At 41.1% G+C, this 23,528-nt stretch overlaps 1 protein-coding gene across 1 annotated transcript in view; it reads left to right on the top strand.

The window, feature by feature from the left end:
* Window positions 1-23,528, top strand: part of LOC139639901 (inactive N-acetylated-alpha-linked acidic dipeptidase-like protein 2) — a gene marked incomplete at its 3' end in the record, with an annotated part of 247,849 nt that overhangs the window by 150,373 nt on the left and 73,948 nt on the right. The window contains exons 6-7 of the mRNA XM_071514054.1: window positions 11,326-11,593; window positions 21,315-21,434. Coding sequence (XP_071370155.1) covers window positions 11,326-11,593; window positions 21,315-21,434 — 388 coding nt within the window. The remainder of the gene's footprint in view (window positions 1-11,325; window positions 11,594-21,314; window positions 21,435-23,528) is intronic.

The following is a 23,528-nucleotide window of genomic DNA, read 5'->3' as shown; positions in this document are numbered from 1 at the left end:
ATGCATTTATTCATCTCAAAACCATTGTCCTATTCATTTCCTGGCTAAACAAGGGACTGGGTCTATAATCTTGTCATTTTGGGATTTGTCCTTATTTGCACTAATGCTGGTGCAGTTTCCTACAAGACATAATTAAGCGTCTTCACACATCATACCAAGCTGTTGAACACAATACCAAGTGGTATGCAGAAATCATTTTCTCTGTCATCTCTCTGCCAGTCGCCTCTAGAGGTGTTCCCATACAAGCCAGTATTCCTGAGATGTTTCCCACTGCCGTAATTAAAGCTCTGGGATTTGCTCTCTCCGATTGCATGAAGGAGCAGAACTACTGTATGTTCTTGCACTGAACAGCTTCATTTCCATTCCACGGCACATACACACACACACACACGCACACACAAACACACATACCCCATGCTCAGCTAACAAATGTAAGTCTCCCTTGATACTTCACTTGACAGTTTAATTCAGTGAGAATGACAGGGATGGAGGACAGGGAGAGCAGGCCTCTTTAGCATTTAAAAGGGGAATACCGCTCAAAGTAAATGTCCAAGTAAGTGTGATTTCACTGAGTTGTTGGTGGAGTAGTGACCGGTTTGGAAATGCTGTTTCCCTACTTTAAAGTAATAATCTATGATGATCTATGAATAATCTATCATATAAATGAATGTGCGTTTTGCTACTCTCTATTGCCCACTGCTTTAACACAACAGTGATTCAACCTATATCCAGTTCATGAAAGCTTTTACATTAGCTGTTCTAAACAGCGTTTACGTTTCTGGTTTGTTTGGAATATATAGAAGAAGAACTGGGTAGTTAGCATGAGCAGTGATAGCCACCATGGCTGAACAGACAAAGAAAAGAGAAACTCAAACTGCATCAACAGAAAATCCAAGGAAAAAGACAAAGTCACAGTACTGGACGCACTGTTTGGTGGACAGGTGATCTCTGGGAAGAGCAGTGCAGAAATACCACACTATCCTTTGTATTTAACTAATACACACACATATGTCATGCTACATCGCGTGTGTCACCTTCAACACGAAAACTGAGAAAATGCAAAACGATTTAATGCCACAAATTGGATGTCATGCACTTTCATTCGGATACACATTATATACAAATATGTGTGATAATGTGTTGAGCGTGGGAGTGTCAGTTTATTGCTCTGACATTTTTTCATAACATCATCATTTTTGCAGCGTTCCGCACATGAACCCGCCGGTTTGATCTGATCTGGACTCGCGTCTCAAAGTCAGACCTCTCAGCCGCTTTCCATCCCCCGTCAAAATCTCCGCCGCGGCTCAATGTGCGCCGCGTGGGCGGGTGACACGTCTCGCTTCTCATTTCCATTTCCGTTCTTCAAGCCGCGGACTCGCAGACCCGAGTCGTTTTCGCCGATGACCGATGCAGCCTCAGCATCGCGTAATTCTGCATCGATAAGCAGGCTTTGACGTGGTCGAGTGGGCGGCGCGAAATGATTCTACATACTGCATGAAGCGGTCCCATCTATGAACACTCGTCTCTGTGTGTGTTCATGCTTTCCGTATGCAAACCCGAACAGCCTGGTGTCATGGTTGCCTGGCAATTGTATGGAAAACACTGCAGATTCAGACTTTCTAAGCATTCTTGTATGTGTGTAAAATACAGATGAAACGAGAGTACAGGCACAGTAACATATAGAGCATCAACAAATGCACAGCACATAATGTTATATAATAATCCGCTGAACTTTATAGATGTTAATGTAATGTAATCATAATATTACTCTTAATACCAAAGGTCAGAGAAGCAAAATCGTACATTATCAGATTACAGATCTTGCAGAAACAGCGTATATTAAATCACAGTCTGTAAATTGGAGTAAATTTGTAAGACATCTGATTATAATTTTAAATTCAAGCTATAATGAATGGAGTTTGGAGAAAGCATCCTGTAACTGGAAGGTCGCAGGTTCATTCCCTGCAAGAAGCCAAAAGGCCTACTGTGTGTTATTGACACCAAACCCCCTAACTGCTCACTCATGGTAAGTCGCTCTGGATGAGAGCAACTTAGCAGCTAAGTGCAGATGGAGTGTAAATTGTAAATTGGGCCTCAAATTCAGGCCTCACAATAGCGGAGTTGTTAAACTGCCACTTATCTTTGTAGGCTGTCATTATCCAACACAAGCAGCAACACAACACAGTAATAACAAAGTCCATCAATGGCCTGTTGGGTGTGCTTAAAGGATAAGGCCGGTGTTTTTTAATGCATTGCTTACCGTCAACAAATCCGATGAAAATAACAAAATCAGCAATGATTTTATTTTGCCAACAAGTCTCGTCCATGTAGCCGGTGCCCAATACAGCCATGTCCCAGCAGCCATAGAACTCTATTGTATTAAAAAAATGATTAAAAACACGTCACAGAGCCATGCTGTTACTCTGGGCAACATATTTCATCATCACGATGCACCGGGCCGGCCGACTTTTTCCTCAAACAACTTAATAAGCCGGCTGTAATGACGTTTGCGATCTCAGGAAAGTAGTTCCGTAGCACCGAAAATAGTCCCCGGCATAATGAAGAATTTGTTCCCATTTGAATTTGATTTGGTAATAACTACAACAGCCTGACTTTTCGTGGTAACAGTTAGCGATTTTTAACATGTAAACTATGTCTTTGTGAGCTGTATTTCAAGGTTTTTAGCTTACAGTTGGAGCCAATGACTTCTGGGTTGACGGTAAAAACGGTACGTGGGAAGTCAGAAAGTAACGGGAGTAGAGCAAACGCATTGTTGATTTTGTTATTTTCATAGGATTTGTTGACGGTAAGCAGTGCATTAAAAAACACCAGCCTTATCCTTTAAGATAAAGTTGACGCTGCGACGGCCAAGCCCAGGTGCTGTTTTCAGAAAATTCAGATGGTCTGGCAATGGAAATGGCTTGAGTACAGACACAATATCCAGCTGATGTCAGCTTCCATCTTAACCTTTCCTGTGCCTTCACAATACAGTAGCTGTGAGTCCTAATTAGACAGGACTGATATTACATGTGGATGTCCAGCTATCTGTAATAATTGATCGTTACGTTTGGAGATTAATTTAATTCCATGCAAATCTGTCATGTCTCCAATTTGTAAAGTCAAAATACCTTCCATATTTTGGTGAAAACATGGGCCCCCTGATAATACCGATCCAGTGTGAATCCAACTCTAGGTAATTTCAGCCGGAATTTGTTTTTTTGGTGTGTGATTTCATCTTCTAGATGCACGATTTCTATCTTCCTCCCATCATGTAAAATGGAGGCAGTAGTGAAATCTATAGAGGGGTTTGGATGCATTTTTGAGCTTTGCTTTGCAAGTTTTGCTTTGCTGAGGCTGTAATCACAGAGGACGCTCTTTTGAACGTTATTTTCAGTAGTGTGGTTGTGGAAGGTGTATGTGCATTGCAGTGTGTTTTGAGGCGCTGCCCTGGGCTCCAACTTGAACTTGAACTGTATCTCCACTGCACATTATGTCATTGTCAGCACCTCCAGGAGGGATGTAAGCAGCCTCTTAAAGTGATGTTGAACTTTGGTCATACCTTGGGTTGTGAAGCTTCCTGGCCATGATAAAAACCCAAAATCTGCAATTCTCTGTTATCTGTTGCTCCGGTAGAGATGATCGGAGAATTGTGTTTTTTCTCTCTCCATTCACTGCCACTGTATGGCGAAACAGGTGTGAAAATCACACTTAAGGAACGTGAACAAAGCAGATTCTGACAATTTATTAAAAAAAAATGGTCATGTTGCTGAATTGTGGTTAAGTGAATCACTTTCTTTATGTTTATTAAACCTTTTAATTTGAACAAGTGTAACACCGAAATCCGGTCGGAGGAAACTGAAATAGTATGAGAAAATAGTAGGGAAGAGCGGGGTAAGATGAGCCAGTGGGTACGTTGAGCCACCCCCGTATCGTAGCAATGACAACCACTATGTGTCACATGACCAGATGTTACACTTGTTTCAGTTTGAACAGGTGTAACACAGAAATCCGGTCAGAGGAAACTTAAAAAGGACAAGAAAATAGCAGGCTACATTTCCTGGTGGGTAACGTTAACCTTAGTTACATCCTCTGTTTCAGAACAAGCAGAGCTACCGCTACCTTCCTTTTGTCCATTTTTATTCTCAACGTTACCCTAACCCTTTGTTACTACATTAGATTTGACCTTTGACCTCTTGCTCTCTGTTACCAGCAACGCTCACAGCTGAGCTTTGCGTCTGTGCAGGAGAAAAAAGCTGATCATCACTTCAATCAGGAAGCGACAAATTGTAAAATTTTAACCTCATACAACTGTTTTTGTGGCATCTGTGATTTCAGTGACGATCATTATCCCGTGCAAATGACACCTAGAGTTTGGGGTGAAATGAACTAATTCGTTGAGCTTCCCACATAATACTAGTGTTGTGTGAATTGGGCTGATGATGGCTGTATCCCTCTGCACTGCAATTGTTTCTTTCCAAATTTCCCTCTTTGTCATTGGCGAGGTTGTCAAATTTCTAATCATCTCTCCTGACTGTCCTTATTATGAGGTCCCGGAGTCCAAAACGTAATATTTTGTTCAGGGGTGTGTGAGGTTAACTGTACAGCTATGTGTGTGTGTGTGTGTGTGTGTGTGTGTGAAGCCTCCCTTTGCGATGCCATTCGACAGTGTAGCCGGGCGCAGCAGCGTTGGAGCTGTTTTACATTCAGTCAGAGGCGGCTCTTTAACTGCTGCTTTATTCAAAGTCACTGAACAGTCTGTCTCTGAGCTCTCTGTCTTCATTTATCACCGCAACGCCAGACTCTGAGCTGTCACACTCGCCTCGACGGGACACACTCACACACACACACACACACACACTCACATAAGTATACTGTATATAGAAATGTACACACACGCATACACACATTCACACCGAGGAAAGGAACACAGTGCTGCTGTATTGTTGTTGATAGGAATCTAAAGAAAGTCATCATGCATATTTTACATTAATCATTTAGGGTGTGTGTGTGTGTGTGTGTGCAGGGATATGGGGCTGGGAGAACATATGAGTTTGTTTGAGGTTTGTAGAGTTATACATTTGTACTTTTGTTCTTGATTTGTGTATGTATTGTATGTGTGTGTGTGTGTGTGTGCGCCTTTGTGCAAAAGCATGCCCTTATCTGTTTTAGCTACAGTTCTCTCCCCTAAAACAGCTTATTGTTTGTGAGATAATATTTCAGTATTATTGCAAATCCATGATAATGCGTATCAAAGCTCTACTTTTATGCTAATGCAGCCCACGGCCTGAGGAATGATGTAACTTCTCTACCTCTAACCCAACCTAATACCGTTATAGACAATAAGATAGGTTAGATAGTTTTGCTGTTAGAATTGAAGGTTTAGATGAATTGTTCTGCTAATATCCAGCCTATGAAAGCATTCAGTTTTTAAGTTGTTGCATGTAAACATTATATCTCATTCAGTTTCCTGGATAAACTCATATCCTGATTAGGGGAAAATGACAGCAATCACGGTTAACTTTCCATTATGGATCAGCTCTGTCTGAGTACTCCATGGCTTTTGAATACAAACTCGTTAGAACACAGACAGGCCTTTATTATTCAAAAGTGCATTTCATTTAGTTAAACAGAACGGAACAGTGTGGCATTGTGCCAACGAGACATTCTCCAATAATTTCTTTCTTTGTAAAATTGCCCACAGCAAACATAAGTGGCATTCACTACTTGAGTTTTCAACAACTTGAACAATGAATGGCTAAATGCCTAGTGCGGAAGAAGTGCCATTATTTCCTTTGGTGACAGCAATCAATGTTGGAGGAAAAGAATCTTACTATGCTTATGCTTACTATGTGTGTTCAATTCAATTCACTGCACTGAAGCATCACAACACAGTTATCGGTTAAATAATTCCACTAATGTCACTATGGGACTGAATGTGACATTTAGCCCATAGGCAAGAGTCCATCTCTTAGGCAAAGACACCCTCTAGAGGCCATCTCACGAAGTGACATCTCACTAAGTGTTACCTGACTGACTGACTGCCCGACCTGAACTTGCCTCATGATGCCTTGGCTGTGCAGTGGGAGAAATGTAAGCCTACATGCACTCTATCGCTGCTCATGCTAACTACCCAGTTCTTCTTCTGAAGCTTTCATGAACTGGATATAGGTTGGATCACTGTTGTGCTATATCACTCAGCGATAGACAGTAGCAACGGACATGTATTGATTTGAAAATGCCATGGATTATGACTTTAATGGTGGTCACTTCCTCAGGAATGACACAGAACCATCAGCTCCTGTCCTGGTACTGGGGTTTGAAAGCTTCCCCAACGTCCGCCTAATTCCTCCCCATCATGTGAGCTGTAACTATGTCAAAACAGCCAGTCTTCTTTATTGACAGCCTCCATCATCGCTCAGACTTCCGCCTAAACACTGAAAGCTGGCACCTGAATGAAGGCGCGAGCCCAGGCTCCACGCTCTTAAAATGTGACAAATGCAAATGGGACGAGAGAAATCAAATGTGACTAACGCGTCGGGGAACAGAGAAAATCAATTGTCTCCTGAACAAATGGATGAGCTATTAAAATGATTGTGTGCCATAGGAATATATTATCTTCGGCAGCTGCGAGCAGAAGCAACAGTGACTTATATTCGGAGGCAGCTAGGCCCACGGAGGCCCGGCGTTTCACACGGCGCTCCCACTAAGGCAATTATATCCGCTCTCCACGTGAGCCGAACATGTGATTTATCTGCCCGTGCTCATGCTAATGCATCTTAGACATTATCATTATGGAAACTGTAAAACGCGCAAAAGAACATGGCTGCACAAGGAGAAATAAGAGGATTTTTTTTCATGTGGATTTGTAATGACCAATAGCCATAAACGCATATTTTGCCACACTTTAAAATGATTAATTTGCTTGTCTTTCAAGGGAGATGGTGCAATGATGCCAAAGACTTTGGCTTTGAAGCGACATTACCATTTTCCAGCTTTAATAAAACAAAAGCCTTTAACTGCCACCGCACTTTTAGCTTGGGATTTGAGGCCGGCCTTTGAACTGTTGTTTCAAATCATAATAAAGGGAGGTTTCCTTTTCTTTACTCCATTTGTCAGTTATTTTTGAGAGTAAAGAATTCATTTAAGCTCCAGGACCCAGAGAGACAAGATATGGAGCATAAAAAAAAACACAAATCCTTTTTTGAAACAATTGCAGCTGGCTGAAGTGACTATGGATAAACAGTTTCCCTTGTCTCTGTGGGGTAGCTCGGCTCCGGAAGACAGGATTCAATCCACTCATCAGATAAAGACGCTCTTTGGGCTTCAGACACAGCCTGTTTATTAACACTTCAAAACGATCCCAGCGTCTACGCAGGCCTGGAAAGGTTGCGCAGCATGGAAATAATGCTGATTTCCCTTCTTTTTCTTTTAATGATTTACTTCTGTGAACTGCTTTTTTGAACACCGCTTCCAAAAATAAAGATGATATCCATATGCAACCCTCTTAGCTGCAGGAAAATGTCATTATTAAGGAGAGTCATCTGCCTTAAAATGGCCTTGAAATACATCCTACTCCACATGATATGGATGGGATGGGAGCCGTACTCTGTTGGTACGTGACAGGCTTAGCAGTCAAAGTGACAGAAGAGAGTGTATAAAGCTTGGTATCCTTTGGTATAAAGCATCACAGACCGACTGGGTTGGTAAATGTGAGTGTGCTGTGTGCAACTAACTGATGTCACATTGTTTCTGGGTAATGAAGTACTTCAATGACTTAAATTAAGCAGTTACCTCTTGCTGCCGCTAGGGGCCGCCAACGTGTGAAATTGCCTACTGTAGCTTTAATCATATTCCCTCTGTGTTTTCTGAACGGATGTAACATACACAGCTATCTAAATTATATCGCCATGATAACATTCATAATATTCTGCTTATTTATATACAATCTTGAGTGGGATATGAAGATGTACTAAAGAGCTTATCATAAATAAGACTTTGACAAATATATGGGCTATTATCCCCAATATAAAGTTAATGCATTGTAACATTTACATTTTTGTCATTTAGCTGACCCTTTCACCCAGAGTTAGGCTACACTACACCCAGGTAGAGTACAGGTAAAAGTAATGCAAAAAGTAAGCTGTAAATGGGTTTTAACTGCTTCCACCCTGAGTTTCCCCTTAAATTTCCCCTTAAGAGGCTTAAGTAGTTTCAAAATTGAAACACATTTTTTTTTCCTTACTGTACGACAATGTCACATCCATATTCTGTATACGTTCGTTCCAACGCTTCATTGAAGCTACAGCTGCTTATATTGAGTGTAATATTCAAACCCAATGCGCCATTTTTTATGGCTATACCATTCCATCAAATGGAAAAAATTTAGATGTTTGTGCACCATTTTATACACATTTCCCTGTTAATTTAGCATGACATATTTAGCATCTTTGGAAACTTTGGGATCTTGACTAGAATTTGAACAAAACATTTGGCACTGCGGCATCATTTGAACATGAGACATGGTATAAAGTACATTGGTGCCTGAAAACTCAATAGCAACAGATGAGTGCTTGCTGCTATGGCAATAAAGGCAGAAACTGTACTCTGGAGGGATACAAATACATACAAATACATGACCACAGTGCATACATAATCACATACACACAGGCACAATGACACAGAGTCAAAGAGACATACACACTCAATTCTGTAGACAGACACACCGTCATGCAAAAACACACACACACACACACACACACACTCAAAGTCACTCGAGACATGAAGCATCGTCAGAACTGGGCAATAGTCCCAAACCCCAGGGAGTCCTCCCAACAGCTTGGCTTATAGATGAAGGTCTCGGCAAGCACACACACCCACTCACACGCATGCAAACACACACACACACACACACTCACGAAAACACAGAAACACACACACAGCCTCCTGCTGCTGCTCCTGGCGAGCTATTAGACGTGGCCTGCTGACTGGAGAATGGCAGAGATGTGTGTTTGGGCCATCTGCTGCTGAGACTGATATAGATATCTCACACACACACACGCGCACACACACACACACATTATCGGCATACATGCAACTTGCTCAACCCCACGCACGTACACGCACATAAAAACGATGATGGTAATAATAACCCAATTTATACAGCGCTTTTTAATGAACAAGTTTGACTCTAAATCACAATAAGCAATCTAGCCACAGAGAGAGATACACAGATTATGTGTAGGTGGAAAGTGCAAAAACCCACTTGCTAATGCTCGCCCTTTGAAAAATAAAACATCTACGTCAAGAAAGTGATTGCCGGCTTGAAACTCAAAATAGAAAAATTTTACGGGGTATAATTGTGTTTTTTTTCTGGATAGAAAAGATGCCTGAGCTTGTGATGTTGTGCATTTTCATAATGGAAAAAATATATATACATACAGTACTGTGCAAAAGTCTTAGGCACATGTAAAAAAAATTCTGTAAAGCAAAGATGCTTTCCAAAATAATGAAAAGTTTCTAAATATTGATTTCTAAATATCTAAAAATACTATGTTCTGCTCTTTATGTCTATGCAGATAACAAATAAATAAACATCTAAGACAAAATTTATATAAAAACTCTTGGGTGCCTAAGACTTTTGCATAGTACTGTGTATATACATATAATCATATTTATCAGACTTTTCATTGGCCTAGGTGTTCAGGTGTTCAGTGTAGGATGGTGTTTTTTTGTTTTTTTTTTCTTTCACACAAGGCTGAAATACCAGCCAGTCCTTTCTAGAAATGTCTTTATTGCTGAACTTTAAGTCCTGTCTTCTCGGAGTCAGAACAATAAAGAGAGTAAACACCAACAACCAAACAAACCCAGGAGGAGACTCAAATAAGGTCCGGTTCAAATTTATTGGCATTTCTTTCCTTTAATTAGGAAAAAGGGAAAGACAGAGATTGACAGCTCCCACGAGGAGTCGAGTGGGGGAGAGTGCAGTGTGTGTGTGTGTGAGTGACAGAGGGAGAGAGAGAGAGTTAGGTGCACACATGCATGCGTAACAGTCAGTCCGCCACGCTCCGGCCAAACTGACAAAACTACCCAGCCGTCAAGCTATTTTCACTATTATATGGACCAATTAGTGAAAGCATTGTCATTATCATCCCCACTTTGTGAACTGCTGGATGAATTTCACGACATTTCAGGCTTTGAAGCAATCTTTTATTAAACGTTTTCCATTTTTAAGAACATCATTTTCAAGAACATCATTATGCGGTATTTCATTAAAAGCCTCGAAATGCGAGTAAAGACGTCACGGTTCTGAGCGCCATCGTGTCTGTGCGATATCATGGGGGAAGATATTGCAATCTTGCCTTCTGCATTGGTATTTTTACCCACCTCTAATACACAGTATTTAAATATTTACTACATGGGCTCCTGCCCAAACCACAGAATGGGTCAACTGTTCAGGCCTGTTCAGATGACCTATATGACTGTTTTAGTGCAGTGGTTCTCAGCGTGGGGTCCGGGGACCACCAGGGGTCCTTGAGCGGGTTCCAGGGGGTCCCCAGCAAACTGATGAATTGTTAACTTCACCATTATTTCATTTACAAGTTAACACAATTAGAGAATGTAGAAGAATGATTATTTTGATCATAGTTTCACTGTTATCTCTCTACCTACAATACAGATAGTTATGGAATTCTGGACAAAATCATATCTAACAATAAAAAATATTCTCTTGGACGGGACAGAGAGACAAAATCTCATTAATTGGGGCTCCGTGGCCCTAATGTGGACTAAATTAGGGGTCCTTGATATGAAAAAGGTTGAGAATCACTGATTTAGTGGTGAAATTCCCCTAAAAGTAGATAAAAATTGCTTGCCCACCTGCTTGCTCTGTATGTTATGTCTGATGCATGTGATAAAATGAATATCCATCTTCCATTATCAGTGAAGCAATAATGTTTTTTAGTCAATTCATTTACAAAAAGTGTAAAGACCAAGTCGGAGCAACTGCAATCGGAATGGCTATTCATAGTATTCTCATGATGCCACATGTATTTCCTATCAAAACGATGCTTTACGATATACACAGCTCATCGTCTGTTTTTTTATAATCACCTGTTCATTTATTACAATCACCTGTTATTTTAATACCAAGATGTGCTGATGGAACAGAATACTATGAATATGTGAAGTCATTATTCACACAACCACAAGAGGTCGCTAGTCAATAAAGTGTAAAAATGAGTCGGATTTTGTGACCCAAACAAATGACCTATAGCGTCGCACTGTGGTGGAGGCAGGTTGATAAATATATCTTCACCCCTCCTCTAGGTCTTTTGCCAGCCTATCGGACGACAGCGAGGAAGCCAGGGCGAGGTATCTCTACAGACAGTGGGTGGGCCTCGGTTTGACCGACGTCCATCTGTTCGATCACACAGTCCTGGTCAGCCTGCCTGGTCCCACCCCCAACACCATAACGGACAGGTCTAGTCACCAGTGTTTCCTGCCCAACGGGATCCCGTGTGACCAACGAGGACAAACCGAGATGCCGAACCAGCAGTTCTCCTACGCAGCCTACTCTGCTGTCGGAAGCTTAGAGGTACTGTAGAACGTTCTTGTTGAAATCAAGAGGTAGTGCTAATACATCACACATGTTTTTTTTTTCGCTAATTTTGGTTAAAGCTCCACTTGGCATGATTTTTATGTAAAAATACAACTTATTAGGCTAAATCACAAAGAGGGGCTGCAACAGAGAAGAACGTCCCATTCCCATTCCTGATTTCTGGGTAATGAAGTCCTTCAAACTTTCAAAAAATCGGACCGAAATTCAAGGCCTTTCTGTCCCTTTGGATCAGTTCTCCTTTCTCTTCCCTCCACCTGTCAATGCTCCGATTGTTTCCCAATTTCCCTGACTGAGGGTTGCGAGGAAAGGTCAAAGCTAAACCAAAGGTCTCTTATTTTCCCATCCCTTTACTCCTCCCCGTCACCCTATTGCCTATTGTGAGATTGCATCCATGCCTCTTTTTCCTTGCCTTTTACCTTCTACCCCTATTCCCTGTCCTGCCTACCCCCTCCAGGCCAAATAGGACTCACCAGAAAAGGTTAAAGCTAAAGGACAACGTCACATCAAAGGTCTCTTCGTCCTTTTTCTCAACTCCATCCTTCCTCCTCTTCGACCTGTCTATAGTTTAGGGTTTGACCGATATGGATTTTTGAAGGCCGATCCCGATACCGTTATTTTTGGATTGATATATTTGACCCTACCATGGTTAGTCAACGTTCAGGCCAACCTCGGGTCAACAGGAAAGGCTAAAGTAAAGCCTAAACCAAAGGTTGCTCTATACCCTCCTGGCTGCTTCACCCTCCACCTCCTCCTCCTCCTCCTCCTCCATCTTCCCCCCCGTCGCCTCATTGCCTTCATATTGTCATATTGTCTAAGTCTTCACCCCCGGCCAGAGGAAGGGTCACTAGTAAAGGCCACAGCCGGAGGTTTTAAATGTTACAGCTTGGCCACCCACAGTTCAGGGACCACAGGTATCTCCGTCCTATTATTCTCAGCAGTGCACATCAGCAAGTCAGGGAAGGATAAAGATGATATGCCTATTTATATTTTCTTGTAGAATGTCTCTGTGGCATGTAGAAAAGAGGCTCTAGCGCACTGCTTTTTCGTATACATTGTGAGTTTGTTGAGAATTTATTGTCAAACCTTCAAAGCTCACCAACCAATGCACACAAATTAAGAGAAAAAATGTACTCACAATTTTTATGATCAGAGTTCCAAAATGACATATTTACCATTTGAATAAAGTGACACCTCTATCCCAAATTATTTATGGTACAAAATTGAATTGAATTAAAAAAAATATTCAGCTGGTTGACAGAATGATAATACTTACATACTTGATATTTTATAGGGACAATGAGTGATGAAGTTCTGGTAATGATTTTCTTCCAAAATGGATGCATAACGTTTTTGAATACAGCGCTTCATATAGTGCCGATACATGTTAGGAGTATGATATATTCACTAGTTTTAAATGGGTCATACTCAAGAGGATCACTTTTATATATAGAACAGAAAGAGAAGTTTTCCTGGTAGATCGCCTCGGGCCATCTCTTACAGACAAAAGATAAAGTGCACGCATTATACATTACACTCAGATAAGGACAGACTCCCTGATTCTAACACAGCGCTACCAAACCCAATGCAGAAAGCATAAAATCCCACAGTACGGTATTTGCGTCACGCGAGATGCATTGTAAATCTTTGCCGCCATCCTTCAGGAGTGTGAAGGTTAATGGCAGTCATTATGCATGTAGTCCGCCCGCGCTAGCCAGCAGACACATACACTAAGAAATACAGTCACACTATTTTTAGAGGGTTTTACTTCTCTGTATCCCGGGAGCAGAGAAAGGGGTTGAAGGAGACGCTTGTTATTCCCCGGAGCCCCGTGCCTGGCCCGAGGGCAGATGAAAAGTTGGAGCCATTCTCTGAATACCAAGTTTCCTTCCTCCTTTCCCGTCCCCCCCCCCCCCGTTCTCCTTTCTCCGCTTTGCTCGATCCATCCAGCTGTCCACTCGTCGGAGTCTACCCAAAGGAGGGTCACAGTCATCCATCACCAGATTATTTCCTAGCTCTGTTCCCGCGCGCTGCCTTGAATTAAGCGGCAGTTTGCCGGATCTAAACATGGCTTTCAGACAATTAAATATGGCATTTGTGATGGATGGACGGCGGTCCGGAGCGAGTATAGCGGGCTAATAAGTCCTGCTGGTGGCGGCACTGTTTCACTGGTGCGGTGGGAACTATGCTCTAGTACGCTCACGCACACACACACACACACACACACACACACATACACTTGAAAGATAAAGTAAGAAGATAGCATTGTTATTCTTTCAATTTGGCCCAGAGTAAGATAATATGACAACGTTATATGCTGTTATATGTAATACTATGACAATCGTTGTATAATAACAAGGTGGTATATTACATATAGCTTTATATGATACTGAGAAGGGTGACTGATTCTCATATGGCCTGCCTGAATCCTTCATTCGTCACCACTCTCCCTTCCTTCTCTCTTTCTCTCTCTCTCTATCTTCTTCCCTCTCTCACTCGCCCTCCTCCCCATCCATTTTTCAGAAGGAATGACGATGCATTAACTGGACCCCATTTCTCCTGATGATCTCTGGTATAAAGGGTTTGTGTGTATGTGTGTGTGTGTGTGTATGTCCTTTTTTTAGGCATTTTAGCTGCCACTATTCTTTCCCTGGTGACTCAATAACCTTGTGTTGGGTTGACGCATGTAAACATCATAACTGGGTTAGAATAACCAGGTGAGCTCATACTCTGATTATGAGTCTGCCTGGTTAAGATGTCTGGTTTACTCCCATATTAAACAGTCACTGTGGCATGGAAACATCTTACTGCTTTCACTTCTGGTTTTTGCGATTTTTCAAAGAGCGATACTCTGTTAACTGGTGTATTCGCAGTAACAGGGAGGCTCATTCACAGGGTATCAAAGGTTCAAGTATACAGACTAACCTGAATAAGAGATTACGGCCAATAGCCGAGTTATTCTGGAACTCACCAGTGTCTTGCTCACACCTCAGTAATAATCATAACTGTTGGACACATTGGCTATTGTGGTATTTGAACCTGTGACCTTCCACTTACCTCACTGAAAACAATTTGTCTGGAGAAAGTGAATGTGAACGTGAATGTCCTCACCTCCCTCAACATCTTATTATTATTCAGTATTCATTATGTTGTTTTCAGATCTACGATGACTCAGGATAAGAATACTGTTCTTTATGGTGTTTTGAAAGAAATGTATTTTAGTTAAAAGTTGAATTAGTTAAACTGAATGAATTTGAAGACTTAACTCCTCACAATACTAGACCCTGACTGGCCGACAACAGCAGCTCCTCTAAGTCAAATGAGGTAAACCTGCTGAGTGGAGGCAAACTGGCCTAACCGGAAGGATTTCAGTAATTCTTTAGTGAGGAGAGCCAATCAGGACCAAGTCCAGTTGTGATGCATTTCCTGGATTTAGTCTGAAACTGCCTGTATAAAAGGGTGAATTTTGGAATATGCCCTAACTTTAAATTTTACCACCCCCAAAAAAATTACATTTTAACAACATCTACATTAAACATGTTTGATCTTATATGAATAGAGGAAAATTTGAATTCCTATAATATGGGACCTTTAACCCCTAATGAATAATTTAGTATAAGGTTGTTGGAGGAATAATATCGTAATACCATAGGATTAACTGTTGCCTCCTTTTGCAGCCCAGTGTCACCATACTAACTCAGTACACTGTAATGTTTGTTGCAGAACATGTGTGGTACATTGTTCATTTTTGCTTTGAGAAAGGATGTGGTAAAAAAAAAAAAAAAAGGCATGCCATAGAATTATGCTTCCTTTTATTTCCTTTGAATTGAAGAGGAAATTACCAGTTATAAATGACATTGTAAGAACTCCATGGCAACAGACCACTTTGTTTTACAGTCCAGTTTCTTCTTACTTCCCAAGAAATATTAATATAATTCAAACAGCCTACAAGAGACAATTTTGGAGTCTGGTAATAGAGATGGACCAACATATAAAGAGACATTTTCAGAGTCTGGTAATAGAGATGGGCCAACATACAAAGAGACATTTTCAGAGTCTGATAATAGAGATGGGCAATAGAGACGGTGTTGTGTTTGCAAGAAACTGCAGCTTGATTCCCTTGGAAATATGTTGTTACACTCAGGATGTTGCCATCCTAAACCTGTGACAACTACAATGTATTTACTTGAACCAATGAGTAATACCAGAGTCATTTTGAAATAATAAAATTCATGAATTACTTTTTAATATATTAATTCCTTTACTTTTTGTTATACTGTCATGACGTTGTGTTGCATCAGTTATTAGTAATAGTCTATTATTATTGTTTTACGATATGCTCATCTCACAATACGATTCGATACGCGATATGGGTTTCACGATTCGATACAACCACGATGGTGGTTGAATGCAGCTAATATCACGATTCATTTTTCTCCCCCATGATACTGTACGTATTGTCACATTTTACAATTTACAATTTCCCATTTGGCAGACGCTATTATCCAAAGCGCCGTACACATGAGATTTTAATACAACACAAGCAAGGTTCTATTCAGGAGAGAACGAGAGTAAGTGCCATAAAGCTAAGTTCTGGTCCAACTGGACATAGGTGCTACGAGGCAGTGCATAGAGGCAATGCATAGAGGTAGATAATAGATAGAGGTAGATTTTGGATTACACAGTCCATCAGGTGAGAAAGTGTTCATTAAAGAACTGGGTCTTCAGCCTTTTCTTAAAGATTGAGAGGGACTGCGGATCGAATGGAGATTACGGCAAGAGATTTTTCTGCAAAGGACAAATCCGCTTCACTTCAAGCCCAGCGGGACGCGACTGGCACAGCGCAGAAGGTAAACCGGGGTAAAGGCGCCGGCTTCATTACGTGACTCAACATCACGCCATCAAAAAGCTCACTGATGCTTTATAAATGTTCACTTTTTGAGCCTTCTGAGGATAGACTGTGGGGAAAAGCCACTGACTAATTCAACACGACTATAATAAAGTACTTGTCCTCACCACTCTCCTCTCCGCTCTTCCCTCTCTTCTCTTTTTCATCTCTCATCCTCTCTCTCTCCTTGCTTTTGGGTCAGCTCCCCGTCTCCGTCCAGTTTTCCCTGTGAAGAAGTGTTTCTGAATGTTTATTACTCGAGAGATATCCAGTGTGTATGCGCATGTGTGTGTCTACAGGTGCCTCTACTCTATGCATGTGTGCACGCTTTAGCATTCACATATAATCTCCAAATTCATATTGGCAGCATTTGCCTCAGTGTAAACTACAATCTACACTGCAAAAATGATAAGCTCAGGAGTGATTTAGTCTTGTATTCAGACATAATGAACTATGCTATAACCTCATTAATCTCACTGCACTGGCAGACAATTTGGCTCTAAGGCATTTCGCTTAGTTCATGATAATATGACCTGTTTTAAGAAAGAATCATAAAACATGGAAAAGTCTTGAAACAAGAAACTTTTAAGTAAATGTCATTCGCTTTCAAATTCGTTTACACTATCATTAAACGAGAGAGATTTCTTTAAAGGAAGCTAAATTATCTTCCAGTGCAGCAAAATAATGTCTCAAATTATGCTGGTAGTCATTTTTTCGACTGCATTATACTGCATTATTTGACTAAGTACTGTTACATCAGTGAAATATGCATGTAAGACTCCCTGTCTATTAACTGTGTAAAAGTAAGAAAAGGGTCGTGATAATGTGCTCAGATACTTTCAAACCAAAAACATGATTCAGCTTCCTTTGATCTTTGATTTTTATCAACTTCCCAATTGGTGGTGCGTTTTGCAGTCATGTGATTTTGTATTATATGACATTATATATGATCATTTTTTTACAAAGTAGTGTGAACTACTTTTTCAAAGTACCTTCAGTTAACAAAACTACATGCACCGGCCACTTTATTAGGTACACCTATCTAGTGCGGGCTGGTCATGTGTTGCTATAGCCCATTTATCATAAGGGCCGACAGCTTGTGTGTTCTGACATGTCCTTCTGCACAGCACTATTGTAAAGAGCTGTTATTCGAGCATCTGTGGCTTTTTCCTGTTAGTTTGAACCAGTCTGCCCGTTCTCCTCTGACCTCTGACCTCTCTCATTAACAGGCTGCTTTCACTCACTGGATATTTTTTGTTTTTTATTCTGGGTAAACTCTAGAGACTATAGTGTGAAAATCCCAGGAGGGCAGCTGTTTCTGAGATGCCGAACTAACAGTCAGACCACGGTCAGCGTCTCTTTGCCTTGCTGTAGTTCAGCCTCCTCGATGTGAAGTACCTGGTTGCTTGTACGACTAGACTTTCAAAGTAGCTTCTCAGCACTGGCCCTCATTCAGGATAGGCTCCCTGTTGTCGTGGCATAATGGCAGACTCTGATTGTGGCGGCTCTTCAGTTACTTCATGTGATAAGAGTTAATTACTTTGTGGATTTTAGCAGCCTTCAATCAGCAGACTGCAGAAACAATCCATGGCCTCCCCCGTCTCCCAGCAGCTTCTATTTCTTCCTCTGTTCAACTCTGTCACTCTGAGAGAAACAATGCTCCTCCCTCCCTCCTTCCATTGAAACCCTCTTTCCTTCCTTGTTTCTCTCCTTCCTTTCTCTCTCTCCTTCCTTTCTCCTTCCTGCCATCTATCCCGCTTTGTCTTCCCCTGTCCCTCCCTCAGTCTACTCTTTCTTTCCATATCTTCTTCCCTCCCTTATGATGTGGAGTTGGCCTGTCCATGTCATTCACCTCCAGGGTGCGTATAGCTTCATGGGTGTTACTCTGTAAAACCTATAATGAAACCTGCCTTACCTAAAATAATTTCATTAGTCTGACTTTCAATGGAGTGGTAGTGACTCATAATGGTCTAAATGCTGTTTCAGAGGCTTTTCCACCCTGACAAGAATACAATTCTGGGGGAAACACTGAATATTTGTCACTTTTTGGAACGTTTTTTTTGCCAAATTTAAAAATATTCACTTTCAGCACAAACTATCAGCTACTGGCAGCTTCAATCCAAAAGTATCAGTATCCATATCGGACTTCAAAAACTCATATCGGTCGAACTCTAGTGGCTTGGTGAAGTGGAGAAATTTGTCTCAACAGAAGAAAGATGCTCACCGCTTCAGCCAGACAGCAGCCACTTACGTTGTTAATTTCATTACCTCCCCGAGATGAAATGAAAGAAAGGAGGGAGAGGGGGAAAAAAGAATGACAGAGAGAGAGAGATATGGATCTCGTTTGGCCAGGCCGGCTCAGTGCAGAGAGATTCTTCTGTATTTCAATTTGCTGTGTCTTGTACTGTTCCATGGGCTGCAGTTTAAATGGAGGACTTTTATGATGCAAATGCAGGCAGGAGCGATAAATCTCTCTCTCTCCTCTCCTCAGCTAGTCTCCCCTGATGCAAACAAGATGTGCTCTCCCTCTCTCTCTCTCTCTCTCTCTCTCTCATGCGCTCTCTCTCACTTTCTCTCTCTCTCTCTCTCTGTTTCTTTCTCCCTCTCTCTCTCTCTTTCTCTCTTCACTGCAGCATCGTGTTACACTCGCCCCCAGGCCACATGAAAAATGAATCAGGCCCAGGTGATGCAGTGAGGGAGGGGGGGGGGGGAGAGAGAGAGAGAGACGGAGAGAGAGAGAGCGATAGAGAGAAAGAGAGAGAGAGAGAGAGGGAGGGAGGAAGGAAGGGAGGGAGAGGCCCACTCCCAAAAGTAGTGCTTTGACTTTCCTCACTTTCCTCAACAACTTCTAGGTCACTTTAATTTGGGAGATGATAAGACTCGCTCTCACACACACACACACACACATACATACACCTACACCCACCCTTCCAACCCACAGAAATACACACACACACACATTTGTTTTTTTTGCACGTGTAAAAACTTACTTTAGCTATGGTCTTTGTGTTGAATGGGTCTTGTATAAGTATATTTGTGGTCAACTAAACTGGATGTAGTTTTGTATGTCCTGTCCCTTGAGCTACGGTGGCCTGTAACTGACACAAACAATAAAATCACATTTTGACAATAGAGAGGAGTAAGCCAGCTAATCAGAGCAGAGATCCAACTGAAACATCCAGTGAAGAGGTAATATATCACCATGCTGGAATAATAATAATACTGCTTTGTCACTGTCAACAAGGCTTTTTCGAGGGGGGCGAAGAGTGTCTTTGTTGAGTTTTGTTCCGAAACACAGTACGGACCAGAAAGTGAGAAAGTAATAGTTGGGTCATTGGTGTTGATCAGCAACACTGTGAACCCCCTGCAGATATATTAAGGTCATTTTATGCTATGGAGCAGTAAAAAACAGTGAAAAAAATATGTTTTGCCAACTCTGACGACCCGGGTTCAATTCACAACTCGTACCAAGAAGATTTCTACTGTACTGAAGTTTTAGTTTTTAGCTAAAGGTTTTCTTATTTAACCATGACCAATGCCTTTCCCGAACCTTAAAGGTCCCATATGGTGTAAAACAGGATTCCCCTTGCCTCTGTGATTCTAAAGGAGTTGGATGGTCTATCTAAACATGGTGAAAGTATCAAAACACACGGTTACCAACTAAATCCACACAATCCATATTAGAAAAGCGAGCCTCTAAACGAGCCGTTTGGACTTCCGTAACTTTGTGGCATCACAAAGGTTCGCTCATTATCATTTTTGTAAGAAATAATAGACTAACAAAGTGTTTTTTTCAAAGCGGCTGAGCGGTTGTCATTGTTTATTACCGGTTATGGTTAGGCAACTAAAACCACTTGGTTAAGTTTAGAGAAATGGTTTGGTCATGGTTAAATAAGAAAAGCGTTTGTTAAAAATGAAAATGTGACTTACAATTGAAATGTCCTTTGAAATCACTGGGAATCGAACCCCTGTCGCTGGTATCGAAGGCAAACATATACGCCCATCCACCACCCCGTCCACAACACCCTTACTGGCCACCATGCTACTTCACTGTGACACTACTTCCTGTTTATAGTCGTGTCTCCTTCACATAACCGGTTCGTGCTGGGAAAACCTAAATTTAACACTTCCACCAACACGCAATTTGCCGTTAACATGTCGTGTTCATTTCATGTTTTTCTGTGAGATCAGTCTGTTTCTGGGCATCAACCTGTAGGCAGCGTGTGTGTCCTGCAACCAAAACCACTGCTAAATCGTTTTATATCTAAAAGCCACGCTGGCTGCGGTAGCAGTCCTGAACTGTAATACAGAGTAGTTCTGATCAGAGCTAGTGTGTGTTGTGAGCTGGCAGCTAGCTACTGTTGTTAGCATAGCTTCGTTGTAGTAGAAAAGCTGATAGCTAGCTAAGATAACCGGCACCTACCTGTCCAACAGAAAACAGCCCAAATCTGAGTCGCTCTTCATTCCATCCTCTCCTTCAATATTCTCCAACAGGTGAAAGCAAACCCCAGACTCAGTCATTTTGGAACAAGCCTTGACTGCTTGGCGTTTTTCCTCGCTGTAGGTTTTACTGGTTTTTACCGTTCTGGCAAATTGTGTTTACAAGCCACAACCAGCAAAATCCAACTCAGTATGCTTTTGACTGTTAGCAGTGAAAATGGCGTTTCCAATTCTGGCGTGTCCAAGTCGTCCAGTCACATAATCCGATTCGTGGTGGAGTATCCTGTCATAATTCATGTCCACAACACGTAATTCAGCGTTTCAGATTTCACAAAAAACTTTCTGAGATCATGCTGTACTTTTCCTCACCAGGGGGAGGTGGTGGACGTCCAGTACGGCAGCGTGGACGACCTGAGGAGAGCCAAAGAAAGCCTGAACCTCACCAACCAGATCGCACTAGTCAAGCTGGGGCAAGCTCCTTTACTTTACAAGGTAAGAAGTCAGTGGGCGAAAGATGATGCAGTCTAATTTCTGCAAAGCACCGTTGTTCTGCTCTGTTGAGGGCTCACTTTAGAAAATCACACGTACGATTTAATCCTTTATATGGAATTTACCTGGTATTATAATCCCATAACAGAAACAATATTCATCTAGATTTAGGAATAAGGAATCTTTAAAAACACGTGCAAATATACTAAGGCACGACCTGAAAGTGATTGTCATAAAAAGGTAGGTTTAAAAAAAAATAAAAAAAAAAGTAGTTTCCAAACCGTCTTGGGTGTTTTAATATACTTGTGTTTAAATGTGTCTTGGTGCCCTTTGTAGACAATAAATATTCATTCCTTCCTGCTGCACAGGGATTTTAATACCAAGCGGGAATGGGGTCTATACGGCTAGTCATGCATCACTAATTCTTTATAACTATTTTCACCATTAATTTATGATAACTGCCTCCCGCATCTGCTCCTATTCAGTGCAGAGATTTCTGAATGCATTTTTCTCCAATTATTTCACCAGGAAAAGCATTAGATGTGTGTGTGTGTGTGTGTGTGTGTGTGCCATGATGAGGTCAACTCAATGCAGTTTTCCTCTCAATTTCAATGTGAGTAAAAAAATTAATTCCAACCCAGTGCAACAAAACATAAACAATACCTACTTACATTTTAATTTAATTAAATTTGACTTAACACTAATTTAACATACATTTTCCAATACTTTTCCAATCACCTTATTATTTCCTTATGGATGCCAATACTGACCTGTATAACATGCAATATTATGACACTAAATAACTGATCATTTATGTCACGAAAAACAAACCACTAAGGATGTGTGTATTATTGAGCAATTTAGGCTTATACTATACTATACCATACTAACCCTGACAAAATGTATCCACTTGTGATTGTCTTATTTAAAGGTGCTATGTGTAGCACTTTTAATAATAATAATAATAATAATGAATTTTATTTATATAGCACACTTTAAAATACAACAAAATCTCAAGGTGCTTCACAGAAAGAGTAAAACAATCATAGTACAATGTTAAAACTGGACAATTTACACAGAAAAAAACAAGCATCAACATATCATTGTCAAATTAATTTTGATATCTTGATATAATAACTGTATGCAAATGAAAGCATGGTAGAGACGTTTGGTAGCTTCTATCTCACACCAGTGGTATTGTTACTGCTTGTGTTTCTCCAAATTAAGACTGCATTTCTCATAAACCCTGTTGCATGTTACTGTGTCCTGAATGTGACATTAGCAATAACGCACAGCAACTCTTGTCATGTGGGGACCTGTCAGCAACAGGCCGCTGACCCACTTTTGGTCCTCGCCCACAGTTTCTGACGTCCATGTTCTACATGAATAGAAGATGAAAGGAGTAACGAGGGAAGCAAATCAGCGGCTCATTTGTCATCATTTGCCGTAGTGAACTAAATGGCTTCTGACCGCACTGTTGATCGCAACAAGGCAGCAAAGTCAACAGACATCAACATTAAATATATACTAGACAAAGAAAAAAACGTCTTTGTGTGTGTGTGTGTGTGTGTGTGTGTTCATATGTGGTCCTGTGTGTTTTTTAACGTCTCTGTGTTTGTGTGTCAATATATGCTTGTGTATGTGCCTATGTGTCGGCATCTAGAAGAAATGATTTGCCATTACATCTAAGTGGAGTAGATATAGATTGATGAGCCTTGTATGTGTAGTGATGATGAGCTTGATGTGTGTGTGTGTGTGTGTGGGTGCTGTGAAGGTGACTGCAGGCCTAATGTCACATATACCGACTGGATTAATATTATCAGTGACACACACACACGCAAGACACCGACATAGATCATGTTAGCTTGACATGTCATTGCTCTCCATTCATACCGGCTAATTTGATTGATGGAAATATGAACCTATTTCTTCTTATTATATTCCAGCACCATAATAAGTGTTTTCATCTACCAGTTGTGTTTACTAGCTGCCCGTCACGATCAGCTCTTTGACTTATAATCAACATGACGTTAAGATACAACAGAACATACACATACACACACACACACACACATTCTCCCATCCCATTGACAGTTA

The sequence above is a fragment of the Centroberyx affinis genome, unplaced genomic scaffold, assembly GCF_046629955.1.
Source record: "Centroberyx affinis isolate AG114_WGS23_722 - 3 ecotype Tasmania unplaced genomic scaffold, CSIRO-AGI_Caff_v1 ptg007898l_1, whole genome shotgun sequence".
Lineage (NCBI taxonomy): Eukaryota > Metazoa > Chordata > Actinopteri > Beryciformes > Berycidae > Centroberyx > Centroberyx affinis.
This window is presented reverse-complemented; position numbering and strand designations above follow the sequence as displayed.